At 39.9% G+C, this 15,111-nt stretch overlaps 1 protein-coding gene across 2 annotated transcripts; it reads left to right on the top strand.

Annotated features, from left to right (window-relative positions):
- Positions 1-352: 352 nt before the first annotated feature.
- Positions 353-13,702, top strand: elapor2a (endosome-lysosome associated apoptosis and autophagy regulator family member 2a). 2 transcript variants are annotated; one of them, XM_007545673.2, is made up of 22 exons: positions 354-633; positions 2,548-2,668; positions 4,311-4,500; positions 4,588-4,735; positions 4,873-4,962; positions 5,484-5,589; positions 5,724-5,876; positions 7,042-7,130; positions 7,222-7,402; positions 7,498-7,626; positions 8,884-8,974; positions 9,054-9,156; positions 9,258-9,395; positions 9,704-9,967; positions 10,068-10,241; positions 10,342-10,528; positions 11,038-11,134; positions 11,240-11,341; positions 11,471-11,597; positions 11,757-11,935; positions 12,743-12,911; positions 13,008-13,702. In XM_007545673.2, exons 1-22 carry the CDS (start codon positions 538-540, stop codon positions 13,074-13,076), a joined length of 3,003 nt encoding a protein of 1,000 aa, XP_007545735.1. In that variant the 5' UTR covers positions 354-537; the 3' UTR covers positions 13,077-13,702. The 2 variants fall into 2 exon arrangements, with proteins under 2 accessions (XP_016523654.1, XP_007545735.1); XM_016668168.1 differs by having other exon boundaries at positions 353-633; positions 4,311-4,735.
- Positions 13,703-15,111: the final 1,409 nt, after the last annotated feature.

Raw genomic sequence — 15,111 nt, 5'->3', positions numbered from 1 at the left:
TCCACTGCAGAGTCACAGACCAACTATCCAAAACAACCCAAAGCGCTCACAATGTGAAAATGCAGATTCATTAAGTCAACACAAACGCGCCTCGTACAACATCTTCCTTTCAAAATACATTATCACAATTTTGGTTCTTCAGGAAAATTGTGGAGTCAACATCAACATCAATGTTTGTAAGGTTAGTGATACTTCAAATTGGCAGGTCAGTATGGTATTAGTTTGCAAAATAAGAGTAATCCTTGTTGTGCGCACTTATCCGGCTTTTATTTTGACATACGAGCGGAAGTGGTGTTCTGCAGAGCCCTGCTCGGATCAGATGAGAGCCAGCCCCTGGAGCGCACACAATCTGAGGATAATCGCAGGTGGAGAGGCCGGGCTGACAATCTGCCATCTAGACAGGCGACAGAAGCAGGTGTCGAGGGGTGGCTGAGCAAGCATTTACCCCTCTGATTTCTTTTATAAGCAGTCCTACTGGATCGAGATCGTTGTTTTCATTTCAAAAATTAAATTTGATGCTTCTCTCCATGATCCACAATGCGGTCCTCGGCTCGGTTCGTCGCCCGATGCGCTCTCATCCTCTACACACTCTTCTTCATTGACGGATCCAAAGGACAGCGGCAGTGTACTGAGGTGAGGAAAACAGCGGTTGTCTTCTGGGCATTTATAGTGATGCCAAACCTGGCATTTAAAAATGAAGACGCGCTGACTGGTGGCTAAACAAATCAAGTGATGAGCGAAAACGATTAATACGATGATGACATATTTCCGGGTTGGTTTATGGTGATGTGTTTAAGATAAGACCCTTGCTGTCGATTTACACCAGATGGCCGGGGAACCGTGCCACTTTGATTGCAGTGGTTTTGTTCAACATAGCATGCATCTACTTTGAGGTCTGGGGTGTGTTGAACTTCACCAATAAGAGCTGTTCAGGCTGTTATCAGTTTCCTGCATGGACTGGCCTTTCCTTCCCTGTGCCTCTGGTTTCCCTCAACACCTCCTCAGAGGAGGCTGGCAGCACGGACACACATAAGCGCACCAGATAGGGGCAACATTCTTCTAAATTATTGGCTCAAATGTTGCTCCTCCAACAGAGGAGATGAACCTTTGCTCTATGGCCTTTAATTCTCTAAAGTGACCTTGATTTTTGAAGGATGATGTAGATTATATCACTATCCAAATGTCTTTTTGAAAAGAAAACACTTTGAACTTCCATGAATTTCCCATAATTCTTTTTTTTAAATTTATTTTTATTTTTATTTTTTTTACAAAATACAAGGCTAAAGGCTAAAATCAGAAGAACAAAAACTAGCATGGGAGCTTGTTTCTGGGAGGATAGATTTTCTCTTAATGAAATCATCATTTATAATAAAATAGAATAAAAAGAAACACTGACTATGATGTATTGTTTCATATGGGACAAACTTAATCTGAAGTAAGCTTGATTAATTTATACAAAATTCTAGCTAGTTGTTAGGGGTGCACTGATTTATCAGCCAGCCGATTTATTTGTGTCGATTTTCTTGATTTAGAGAGATCAGTGATTGGCCAATTTATACATGTGAAGCCAGTCTTATCCACCGATCTTATCTACATTGGTAAAGGTCTAAAATAAACCTCTGCTCTCTTGTGAGAACTGTTTGACTGATAGATCGGCCTACCAGGTCATGTCTGCATCTTTACAGTTAGCAATATTTACCCCTCCATTGCCAGTTCAGCGGCTTTCTGGCTATATTGATCAACATTTCAGACAAAAAAAATTGGTATTGGATAAAATTGGAATCGGCAGGTTAGGCTTCTTAAAAGATTGGTAATCGGCGATTGACCAGAAAACTGCAATTGATGCACCCCGAGTTGTTTTTGTTGTTGTTTTTTTTAAAGAGAAAAACTTCTAAATCTGTGATTATTTACAACTACTGACAGTAAAAAGAGAAGATTAGGGTTCACAGTAGCACAAGTCATTAGAATGCAACTATGATCCTGATTTACTTTTTTTTTTTTTATCTTTCTTGGTATCTTGCCTCAGATATGTGCTACATTTCCTTTATTGTCAATGTAATTTGACTTTAGTGCTGTTCACGGCACCAAAGCTATTCCCAGCTTTATCTGCTGTGGTGAATTATAATAGTAGGCCTCCCTTCTTTGTTCTTGCAAAGACAGAACAGTTCCTGGTAAAATGCCGTTGTCCCCACTGCCGTCTGCATGGAGATAGTATGTTATGTGTCCCAGCCTGAGGAGGGGTCAGAGCTGGACAGATAGCAGCCAGAGCAGGCACTCATGTCTTGTTAGGGTTCTTCTAAGCCAAGTGGACATGGAAAGTGATATCAGTGTTTGTTGCGACTGCAGCAGCACTCTCTTGCCGGATATTTACAGTGAGGTGACTCAGCGCTCTCCTTTGGGTGTGAATACCTCCCCCCCGACCACCACCACCACCTCACAGTGATGACCTGCCTTGGCCCCCGATTGGTTCTTTGTTTGATGTTGTGTTGTGTGATCTCTTATGCAGATGCTTTCTGGTTTTTTTTTTTGGTTTTTTTTTCTTTACAGACTGACTATTATTATGAGTACACAGAGTGTGACAGCACAGGATCTCGGTGGAGAGTGGCCATCCCGCAGAATCCCGGGTTCTGCACCGGACTACCACAACCCGTGAGGGGCACAGAGTGCAGTAAGTTGGGATCACGTGGCGTGTATGCTAACACTTGTTTTTGACTATATTTTAGTATGAGGTTGATTAGGGAGTCCACAGTTTTATCAATTTATCATCCCTCATCTTTACTGCATAAAGTGTAACACAGTAGCTCTGTTGCATTTGCCAGAAAAATAACTATATTATTTGTGCTTTGTATGTTACTATGTGGCCAGATTGTGTCTTTATAGAAGAACGCCTGGCCTCCAGCAAGTTAGTATTGTTACTATTTAGTATCTATTTATGGCGCCATCTCAGGTTTTGATGATAAGCTAATCAAACTAAGATCATGTTACCTTTGTGTGAGAGTAATTATATGTAATGCAAGTTATCAGTGCTAATGTTTTAGCAGCATCTGTTTATCCGTCCATTGTCTATACCAGCTTATTGTTGTTGTAGGTTGATGGGGAGCTGGTGCCTTTCTCCAGTGGTTATTGGCAGGTTAAGGTCAAGGTTATGTCATAATGTTGCAATTTAACGCAAGACATGTTACAATTAACTCGGGCAACTGGCTACGGAGTAACATATTACTCTGTGTTTGACGCTAAAGCATATGTTTGTATTTGTGTAGCAGAGATAAAAGCTGGGTTGTTTCATAACAGAAACATTACATTTAATTTTTTCAACGAAATGGTTAAAGATAGCTCCATGTTACAGACAGAAGTGTAAGAAATGTTACAACTTTTCTCAATCTGCCCTGACATTTAAGAAAGTCTGAAATCCTTTTTGTTGGGACGTTGCCCTCGTGACAAGCGTTTGACAGTGGAACCAGGAAGCCTGGATTTAGCTATGCAATGAATGTGGATGTTGAGCAGGGTAGTAATGCAGGCATTGTCTTAGATACATCTACAACCTGTTTATCCTGTGTTGTTGCATAACTTAACTACTGTCTTGATAATTATCTCAAACATAATCTTGTGTAACGTTGCACTGACAAATGCCAGATAAGGAGAGATGAACCTTGTTAGTTCTTTTTCTTCATGCTGCACAAAATGGAAGCTAACAAAATTTTCTAAGAGATGCCTTTATGGTGTCAGATGTTTCTGCAGTGCAGGAAGGCTCTTACTTTTAGTTTTGTTTTGTTTTTGTTTCCTTCTCCCTTCTCCAGCTGTCTATTAATTTTACTTAGAGATAAACCGTCTCTTGTGTTCACAGCAGTTCATAGGATCCACATGAGCTGGCATAATTCTCACCCGGTAATGTCATCAGATTGATTAAGTGGAAACATGCCGCCTATAAGCCTTTTCACTCACTCTTGCTAGTCGGAGGCATATCTTTCTCACACTTCCCCGAAAACGCTGTTGGCTTCCATTGTTTTGTCAGTAAGCCAGATCAGGTATGAGGAAAAGCTGACACTGTCAAACAAACCCAGGCACCACGACTTGATGGCTCTGGGGAAAATAGCACAGAGACAGACACGGTGTGTAACAGGATGTAAGGATTAAGTTCCTCCATCGCTGCAGTGCAGCAGTGATTTGCACCACTGTTTGTCTGTCAGCTTTAGTCTGTCTCAGGGTATCTGAATGTAACATAGTTTAGGGGAAAAAGGCTGAGAAATGGTTTATTTATTGAACATTTCTTCCTCGTCGTCTCATTTCGTGTCCCTTTTTGTGTTCCCCAGCCTTCTCATGCAGAGCTGGGGAGTTCCTGGAGATGTCTGCTCAGGAGTGCACCCAGTGCGCGGCAGGAAGCTACTCCCTCGGCAGCGGTATCCGCTTTGACCAATGGGATACCATGCCTGCTGGATTCAGGAGCGTGGCAACTTCTCTGGGGAACGATCCCAAAAGAGATGCCCAACCTACCTGCAACAGGTTACTAAGTAAAACAAAAAAACAAAACAAAAAAACTGCATCGCAACCTACACCGCACTTTTACTCACATTGTTCTTTTACTTACAGTTCTTCCTGGGTGCCTCAAGGAAACTATCTTGAATCCAACAGGGACGAGTGTACAGTTTCTCTTATTTATGCTGTTCACTTGAAAAAGCAGGGCTATGTCAGCTTTGAGTATCAGTATCCTGATAAAAGTCTGCTGTTTGAATTCTTTGTGAGTAACCCACAAGCTCTTTCTTTTAGTACAAGCGTGTCTCAATCTTATTGGTATTAATTATGCAAGACGTTTTGCTAATAACAGAACCAGAGTATTATCTACTGATTTTTCTTTTTTTGTGTGTGTGTGTGCAGATTCAGAATGACCAGTGTCAGGAGATGGATCAATCAAGTAATACAAAGTGGCTCCAGCTCACCAATCATGGAGAATGGGGAACCCACACGGTAGGTGTTTTTGGCCGCTTGCCCGGCTCTTCTAAAATAAATGCTCTGAGTAGCAAACCGTGGGTGGATACAAGCAGGAAGCCTCCTGGTACACAGGAGGATACTAAAGTTACAAAAGGCTGTTTGCAGTATTTTTCCACACAGATTATAAAACCAGATAATTCATTTGGGTTGATCATAGTGCTTAGTTCAAATTGTGGAGTGTGAGCAAAAGCATTTTAAACCTGTTTCAAATGTATCTGTTGAACTAGTGGTTTTTTTTTTTTGGTTTTTTTTTTTGGAATGTGGTGTTAGGCATTCATTACGAGAAGATTGTGTGGCAGCATAGCATGTCATTTACAGTGCTTCTACTAATTTGTCAACACTTTCGAACCATTTGAATTGATACCACAAGTATTGCATGAAAAAGTCAATCTATTTCAGCAATTTAACCATCCTTGTTAAGAAAACCTAAAGTGTTTGCTCTAAACACAGACTTTGTTTATGGCAAGCTGATGATGCATACATAACATGTATTCTAGGTGAACTTGAAATCTGGCACCAACATCTTGTACTGGAGGACAGGAGGTGTTGTTATGAGGTCCAGTGTTGTGAAGCCTGTCCTGCTGAAAAACATTCAAATTGAAGGTCAGAGAAGAGTGATAATGTCCGTGTCGGTTGCACTTTGGTTGTGTAGAAAAAGTCAATTAAATTAAATTATAGAAACAAATCCAATATTACCTTTTTTCCCCCCAACCTGTCGTTTTTTTTTTATCCAAAAGGTGTTGCATACACATCGGAGTGTTTTCCTTGTAAGCCAGGGAGCTTCAGTCGCATTCCGGGCTCCTCAACATGTGAATCCTGTCCTCGGGACACCTACTCTGGCCACGGAGCCAGTTCATGCACCCCATGCAACACTACCACTGAGTATGCAGGTATGGCATGCTAGGCACACACAAATCTTTCAGTATTTGACAATCACTGCACTGTTATGATGAACAGAAAACGACTGAAGATGCATTTTGACTGTGACACATTTTTTTTAGTTCTTATTTTCCCTGAATTTTTATCTTCACTGGCCATTTTTTTTCCACTGCAGACCAGGGCCATTAGATCATCAAATGCAGCTGTGTTGAGTTGACTTAGAGCATTTGCCAGTGCAAGTTACTGAAATCTCTAGATTGAAAGCCAGGATTTTAAACAATAAATCTACAACCATGATTCTGTCACAGCAATTACACTTTGTATCCACATTGTAAGGTTCTTGGAAACTGTAAGCATTGTGCTTCAGAATGTAAAGTGCTTAAAAACCTAAGATATAATTTTGACTGAGGGATTTGCTTCACAAAACGACTCAACATAATTGAGTTTTTATATTGTACAGTGCATCTGAAAAGTATTCACATTGCTTCACTTTTTCCATATTATGTCATTGCCTTAATCCATAACCAAGTTTTTTTTTCTTTCTTTTTTTTATTTTTATTAAATAGAAAACTAAGAAATCACCTTTATTAAGGTATTTACTGCCTTTGCCATGAAGTTCAGCATTTTTCAGCAGGACAATGAGCCGAATTGCGTCGCCGAGGTCTCAAAGGAGTGACTTGGTCCTGAACTGGCCACGTCAGAGTTTAGCCTCGAGTCCAATTGAACATTTCTGAAGCGATCTGAAAACTGCCGCACAGACGTCTCTCATCCAACCTCATGGAGCTTGAGCAGTATTGCACAGAAAAATGGGTGAAACTTCCTAAACATAGTTGTGCTGAGCTCGTGCCACCGTATGCCAAAAGTGGATCAACAGAGTATTAAGCAAAGGCAGCGAATACTTATGTAAATGTAATTTCTTGGTTTTCTATTCTTAACAAATGTGTAAAACATAGAAACATTATTCCACATTGTCATAATGGGCTTTTTATTGTAGAATTTTGAGGATAGAGATTAATCAGTTCATTATCAATCTAATTTTAAAAAATAAATCAAATTTTATTTGGCAGGAATTTATGTCAAACTATTCTGTACTTATAATATCCTTGTAGAAAATTTTTTCTCAGTTTTTCCCCATTCTAATGCTTCTGCTTTGGATAATCATATTTTACCTGACAGAGGAAGGATCGTCTGAGTGCAAGAACAGACCTCCATGTTCCAAAAAGGACTATTTCCAGATTCACACACCATGTGACCACGAAGGCAAGGTGAGGGACAAGATGACACCTGTCAAAACATGCTGAGTGGGCGTGTTACGTTATCTCACTTTGAGATCTTTGTCACTTTACGTAACGTTAGACACAGGTCATATATAAGTGGATTGAGCCCAAGATCTGTCTAGAGGGCATCTCTGGAGCAGAAGCGCTGCCCGAGAGTGGCGAACAGGAGGAATGCCCCCCCTGTAACCCTGGTTTCTATAACAACGACACGGCCACTTGCTCCCCCTGTCCAGCCGGGACGTACTCTGACGGACTGAAACGTAAAACCTTGTGTATTTTTTTTATTTATTTTTTTCCCACCGTCATCCTGTGCGTGTCATCTTAGCTGTACTTTTTAACATTGTTCGTTTTCCAGCGTGCAGTCGGTGTCCAGCTGGTACTGAGCCCATCCTGGGTTACGAGTATAAATGGTGGAATGTTCTTCCGTCTAACATGAAGACCTCCTGTTTCAACGTGGGCAACACTAAATGTGACCATATGAATGGTGGGTGGTCTAACACGCTGTCTTTAATCTAGTGTTTTGTGTTTAAAAAGACTCCGCCCCTTCTATGGTTTGAGCCTCTGAATTTATTTAGGTTAGTAGAATTTGGTAGTTTATTGTTTTGGTACAAGCTTATAAGTTTAATTGCTCTACAAATGGCTAAATATTCCTTTATTTCTTCAGATTTGCCTTCTATTGATCCAAATTTTCTAGAATTTCTCTTAAAATAGTCCTTTTTTTAAGATCTACTTGATCTTGAAATGGCAGCTTTTTTGTGATTTGGCTTGTATGTTTGTTTTTTGTTTTTTTGTTGCCACCTCAGACATCTCTGGTGTGAAGCAGAGCAGAATCAGCTGATTCAGCTGCTGGACAATGTGAAAGAAAAGCAACATTACCCGTCCCATGGTGTCCTGGTTTTGGATTTTCTTACAAACTAATTAAGTCTATCATCTCTGGGTTTTTACATGGCCGAACAATGCCAGTGAATAAAACCTGCAACTTTTAGGAATATTTAAAGAAAAAGAAAAAATCATAATAATTATATGTCCAATACAAATATCAAACTTGCTGTGGTCTTTTAAGGTTTCCCATTGTAGTCAACTTAGTTTTTTTTAAATTTATTTCATTTACCATTTTAACATTTGTGTTTTTTATTGGGATGCTGGTCATTTCAACCTTTGGACATTTCATACTTTTCCTGTTTTGGTGATTTCCTGTTGTGCTTTGCAGGTTATAGAAAAGGAGCTAACTCCGACACGTGTGCTTCATAACAATTAATGATTCTTTACAGATCATTGTGTTGAGGTCATTTGATAGATCTTGGGTCCTAGTATGTTTTATAAGAGCCAGCTGGACAAAGTAGGGAAGTCCAGCTAAACGGAAATGCTGTACTTTTAAAATCTTCAGAAAATAATGCACAATTTAACTACAGGTGAGATTTTAGCAACTTTTTGATACTTGATCTCAATAGTTAATCAACAATGCTTAACTGATAAGAGAAATAAGCTATGTCTTTTTTACTATTATTTCTTTGTCCACGTTTTTATTTGTGTTTTGTCACAAAAACACTCACAAAATGATTTCATGGTCAGGTACAGGGACAGGAACGAAACAATGTCACAACCTTTAAAAGAATCTCAAGACAGCCAAGTGACCATTTCAAGCCAAACCCTTTTGAAAAATGACAAGCGTCTACATTCTTGCAGCTGTTTATTTAAAACCAGATAAGATAAACTAATGTCTTGTTGATGACTATTTCAGGTTGGGAAGCAGCAAGAGATCATATTCACAGTGGAGCCGGCAGCTCTGATAATGATTATCTCATCCTTAACATCCATGTTCCCGGCTTCAAGTGAGTGCAGTCATATTGTGTTGTCCCAAAGCTCTCCGTTGTGACCGATTCCACCTGTTTCCGTTTCGTTGACCATCAGGCTCCCTACATCAGAGTCGAGCCAGTCAGTGACAGAATTTGGTCGCATCACATTTGAGTTTGAAACTTCGTGCATGTCAGACTGTGAGTTCTACTTCATGATGGTGAGAGCACCTCCCAACACAGCTTCACTGCTCTGTAAATGCATAAATTTATGCTTGCAGAGTAATTTTTTATTTATTTTTTTTTAATGTTCACTTTTAAGGATATCAACAGGGAGAGTACTACGGTTGTGCAGTCGTGGGAGAAAACACAAAAAAGACAAACCTACACACACACCATGTCAAAAAATGCAGCGGTTTCCTACACGTGGGCTTTCCAGAGGACAAACCAACCTTCAGATGTAAGTACGAATACACAGCTTTATACTCAGGTCACCGATATGGATAATATTACTGGTTTACAATTAAAGTCCTCTTTTTTTCATGATATATTCAAGACACCACATATGGAGGGAGATTAAGGAGGGAGATTGTCATCACATACTTTTATTTCTAAAGATATACCCTGGTTTCCACAAAAATCTATGAAGAAAGATATTACATTTATGGGTCTCAACAACAACAACAATAATAATAATAATTAATAATACAGGTTTGTCTCACAACTAAGGTTCAATGGAGGACCTCTGACACTGTTTTGCTCCCTCAGGTACGTCGGTATGTCAATGATGTGGCGCGCATCTTCTCCATCACTGTGACTAACGCGGTTGATGGCGTGTCCTCCAGCTGCAGGGCTTGTGCCCTCAGCACCCAGCCCTCCAGCTCAGCATGTGTGCCCTGCCCACCTGGACATTACATAGACACACTCACCAGCAAGTGCTTAGAGTGTCCTCGCAACAGTTACCTCGAGCCGCACGCAACGCCGGGTTCTGACGCCTGCAAAGCCTGTGGGCCAGCGAGCCGCAGCGATAAGGTTTGTAAGCGGTGCAGATTTATGGATCATGCTGTTTCCCTATTTTAGGACGCCAGAGGGGGAAAAAACTAACCATAAAAACCGTGTCTGTGCTTCCCAGGACCACAGGCTGTGTTACAGCGACTGCCACTTTACCCACACAGAGGGCAATGTCACGCTAAGCTTTGACTTCAGTCCCCTTGGCTCAGCAGGATCGCTCATGAATGGTCCAAAGTTTACCTCCAAGGGAACCAAGTATTTTCACATGTTCAACATTAGTCTGTGCGGAGGACAGGTGTGCACAGAAAAGCCCCCGCAAAGTGTAAATAAACGCAATCAGTTAAAGGTTTTTGTTCACAGATGGATTCCTTTTGCCCTTTCCTCTTGTTTTTAAGGATCGCATGGCGGTGTGCACAGACAACACCACTGACGTGTCGGCTTCCAGCTCCCAGAGTGAGAAAGCCGAGGGATCCAGCGCTGTGAAGACCTTCATCTGTCAGTCAACGATAATCCCAGCAAGCAGACAAGGATTCCACGCGGCGCTCTCTTCGCAGTCCATTAACCTGGCTGACACCTTTCTTGGTAAGTGAACATTGAATTACTTAGTGTGAAAACCAGCGGCAGTCAGAATAAATAGAATTGCTGTTTTTTCTTTGTTTTTTTTTTTCCTTCTGCCCTTTTTTCCCCCCCTTTAAAAGCCAACAGAAATGCATTTGCATATAGGCCCCTATACAAATGAAAGTGTAATGAAAACTCAATCTGCACATAATGTCAATCCACCTGTTGTCTGTACTTGTTTATCCATGTCATGGAGCCACTGGTGTGTATCGACAGCAGTCATTTGGTGAGAGGCGGCGTTCACCCTGGTCACCAGTCAGTCACAGGGCAACGCAGAAACGCAGGACAATCAACCATTCTCACACATCCACTAATATCTAAGACAAATGTAGCGTAACTAATTAACCTAATATACCTGGAGAGAACCCACACATTCACAGGAACATCATAGAAACTCCATGCAGAAAGACACCATGACCTGCTGCCTGCAGGGCTAAATGTATGTTGTAGTTGTTGTTGTTTTTTTTGCCCAGGTGCAACTGTAGATGATAATCTTGAAGGAATAAAAGCAAGACCAGACTTGTTTCCTCAGAAGTCTAAGAAAGTGCCTGATATTAACTTCTTCTTCAGGTATTTTTGTCATATCAGATGTTTTTTTTGTTTTGTTTTTTTTTTTTCTCCGAAAACTCAATATATATAAAGTATGCTTCTTCTGTATTATTTTTTTCTCCTAAGATCTTTTGAGGGAACTTCGTCTTGTGAATCAGGTCGGAGCACAGTGGTGACTCTTCGCTGTAATCCCGATATGAGCACTAAAGGAGTGCTGTCTGTTCCGAGGTATTGCTTTTCTCTGCTGCTGCAGTTTATTTCCAGCAATACCTCTGACCTTTATCATTGCTGTTAAGGTCACAGACTGAAGAGTAATGCTGCTGGAGAAGTAACATGGTCTTCTTTTGGCCATTTCAGCCGGTGCCCTGAAGGAACATGCGATGGCTGCACCTTTCATTTCTTTTGGGAGAGTTCAGGGGCTTGTCCTACATGCACAATGAGAGACTATCATCTGATAGAGGGAGTCTGCAAAGGAGGACAACAGGTGTGTGTGCATGTGTGTGTCTTTAGTCAGACAAATTCAACTTTAGATGCTAAAGAATGTACATCAGAAAAATGAAACAGAGTTTTAATCCAAGCCTGTGCATTTTAGGGTCCTGTCCTGGCTTTCCGTAATTCTTTAAATATATTTGTTCTTCCTCAGGACATGCTGTATGTGTGGACTGAGCCGAAGCTGTGTATAGGTGGCGTAACCTTGCCTGATAAGAAAACTGTGCCATGTCAGGGTATGGAGTTCTGGGTTCATCTTGGTGCGGGGACGGGGATTTTTACTGCCGTGTTGCTCGTCTGCCTCACTTGCTACTTTTGGAAGAAGAATAAACGGTACCTGTCAACGTTCCCTCAAGATTCTTTCGATCTTTATTTTCCTGTATTTTCTTCCCTTTTGTTCATTATTCATCATCCTTGTTCGTTGCGGTTCCCTCATGTTCTTTTTTTTTTTCCTAAATTGACTTCACTCAACTGTTTTCTTTCCCTTAGATTGTCTTTAACTTAGATTGTCATATAACTTGAATGGACAGGAAGTCCAACAGAATGATTTGATCTTTTCTTTTTATCTTTTTATTACTTTCTTTTTATTTTTTTCTCACTGTTTAAACTTATGTAAAGCACTTTGAAATGCCTTGCTGCTGAAATGTGCTATACAAATAAAATTTGATTGATTGATTTCTTTCCCTTTTTTGCTTTTCTTTTATCAATTTCTGTTTTAATGTTTCATCTTTCTTATATCTTATATTTTTGCCTTTCGTCTTGCTATTTTTCCATTTTCCTCTTTTTGTTCTTTCTGCTTACCTTTCCTTCATAATCCATTTGTCCTTTGACATTTTCCTATTGTTTTTTTTTTCCATTTTCATTTCCTTTTTCTTTTAAAGATCTTCTAATTTCTGCTTACTCTTGTTTCCTACTTTCTTTTCGTCTCTCTTCCTTCGACTCATCTTCCTTCCCTTTGTTTCCTTGTCATTTAGTTTTCATGTTTATTTTTCATCGTGCTTTCATTAATCATTTCTGTGCTTTTTGCTCCTTCTTGTTTCTTTTTTTCCTTTTGTTCCTCATTTCCCTGTTGTCACATTAGCTGCTCATTTTGGACACACTTGCTTATCTGATATTTATTCTCTTGCTTGTCTCTGGAAGGTTGGAGTACAAGTACTCCCGGCTGGTTATGTCTGCCAACAAGGAGTGTGAAATGCCGGTCGCTGACAGCTGTGCTGTGATGGAGGGAGAGAATGAAGGAGACATGGAGGATGAAATTGTGTATACCAAACCTTCACTGTTCGGCAAACTCAAAGCGATAGCGTCCAAGGTGAGAGTCGCAGCACCGTCACACACAGAGAGCTGTCTCGCCGTGATAAAAGCTTTCAGACAGCTGCAGAATAAACACTTTTGCTTCTGCTTTCAGGGAAACGGAGAGCGTTATGAAAATGTGCAGCTGAACTCGTCCCACTCAAAGGCATTGGTCTGGAGTTAGAGCTGTGTGAGCAGAAGCTGTAATGAGGGAAAACACTTTTCACTGGGTGGTCTGCTTTAAAACTGTCCCTGTTATAAGCTTTGGTACCTGGAACACAACCTGTGTGTACAAATGCACAGATGGGAAAAAAAAAATACATTCTTCATGTAAAGCCAGGTTAAAAAAAAAGTCACACCATCATGGCGGCCTTATTGCTTGGTACAACAGAGCCATAGTACTGTGACACAGGTGTGTGAAGACACTTCTAGCATTTTCTGGCTCAAACTTTAGTTGGAAAATGTGTTTTGGAGAGCTCAGGGTAATACGAGGACCTATGAGAGTTCTTGTTCAGTTTTGTGTACATTTATTTAATTGTTTGTAATGTTTTTTTTGTTTTTTTATTGTGGAGATCCTGATGTCAAGACACACAATGACTGTTGGTGTCTTTCCATATCACATAGATGGACTCTCGCATCAGTTTGCTTTGGTCTAGAATAATGACTCTCACTTTTGTTTGTTTGGTTTATTGATTATTTTGCTTTGTTGAAGACGTTGTAGTAGAGAGATAAGACAAAGGACTGAAAATGAACATGCTATATAAAGCTGTTGAGATTGTGCTTCAAATAAAAGACATATTTATGTAGAAATTGACTCCGTGTCATTTAATTACCAAGTTTCAAAGTCGTTTTATGACCTCGGCTACAGAGAAGTCTGTCAGACAATGGTGTGTGTGTTTTAACTGAATAGTGAATCAGCTGTGAAGTTACATTGGTAAGCAATTTGTTCCAAATGAGGTGATCAATATTCCATTGATTTAAAATGTGGTAGGCCTTTCCTTTGAGTGGAAGGAACTGTGACGATGTAATCCACAGTGGGACTGCGGGGGAAAGAAAAGCTGAACTGGTTACTTCACAGAATGATAAATGTAAATGTTTTTTTGTTTGTTTTGGTTTTTTTTGGTGGAGGGGGTTAAGAAGATTTTAATCTGGTGGATTAGGAAAAGTACAGGGCATTCAAAATCTAAGAATCAGTTATACAGAACTGACTGCAGGACTAATATTGTTAGCTAAAATTGCCCAGAAGAACTAAGTGGCAAAATAATGAGAGAACAAAACCTTCAGCACTTTCTTTAAATTCAAAACCTTACATTTCCTTTATATTTGGTAACACTTTATGAATTGTCTTTGCGTGCAGGGATAAAGCATGACCCGTACATTGAGGCCTTAGTTCTTGATGCAACTGTCACAGGTTCAAGTCCTAGCCTGATGACCATAGTTGTTGTCTTCCTCCTCTCTCATTACCCACTTCTCTCTCTAAGCATTCTCAAATAAAGGCCACTAGAGCCAATAAAATCTTTAGAAAGATAGCTGGTATCCTTCCTCAAGCTTCTCACAAAAATTGGTTGGAGTTTTGCCCATTTCTTCTGAAAAATTTGGTGTATCTGAGTCAGTCTTTTCCTTATTTAATTAAGAGGTAACAAAGGTCAGTATGGCCAAGCATTTATATTTTTGCTTCATAAAACCACAGATTTCACAAAAAATCATGTGTTGTGTCTTTGTGCACACTAATCTGAATTAGTATTTATTTATTTATTTTAAATCATGCAACACTTTTTGTTGTTCTATCACATAAGATCCCAGTAAAAATTCATAAAATGCAGAAAGGTTTTCCAGTGGCTTGAGAAACATCTTTGTTTTGCACTGCCTCCCTTTTTTTTTTGTTATGCAGCTGGGACCAGTGAAGGCACAAGAATGGTGTAGTGATCCAAGCCAACCAGCAGAGGGAGCTCACTACAAAGCTAAATGGACAGACTCCTCACCCTCGTCTGCTTATGTGAACTTTAACAATTATGATGCAACCCTAAAGGATTATTGAGGAAAGGACTATAATTAAACCAATATAAAAATACACAAATAAAAACACTCTACTTTTTCCCTAAAATTACTTGTTTTAATATAAAAATCAGATTTTGCAAAAACTGGACAGAAAAAAAAAACATCTTCAGCTTCATCTTGTATTCCACTTCTTCTTCTTCCTCTTCTTTTTTTTTAAACTA

Source organism: Poecilia formosa, unplaced genomic scaffold, assembly GCF_000485575.1.
Source record: "Poecilia formosa unplaced genomic scaffold, Poecilia_formosa-5.1.2 Scaffold13, whole genome shotgun sequence".
NCBI classification, from domain to species: Eukaryota; Metazoa; Chordata; class Actinopteri; order Cyprinodontiformes; family Poeciliidae; genus Poecilia; species Poecilia formosa.
This window is presented reverse-complemented; position numbering and strand designations above follow the sequence as displayed.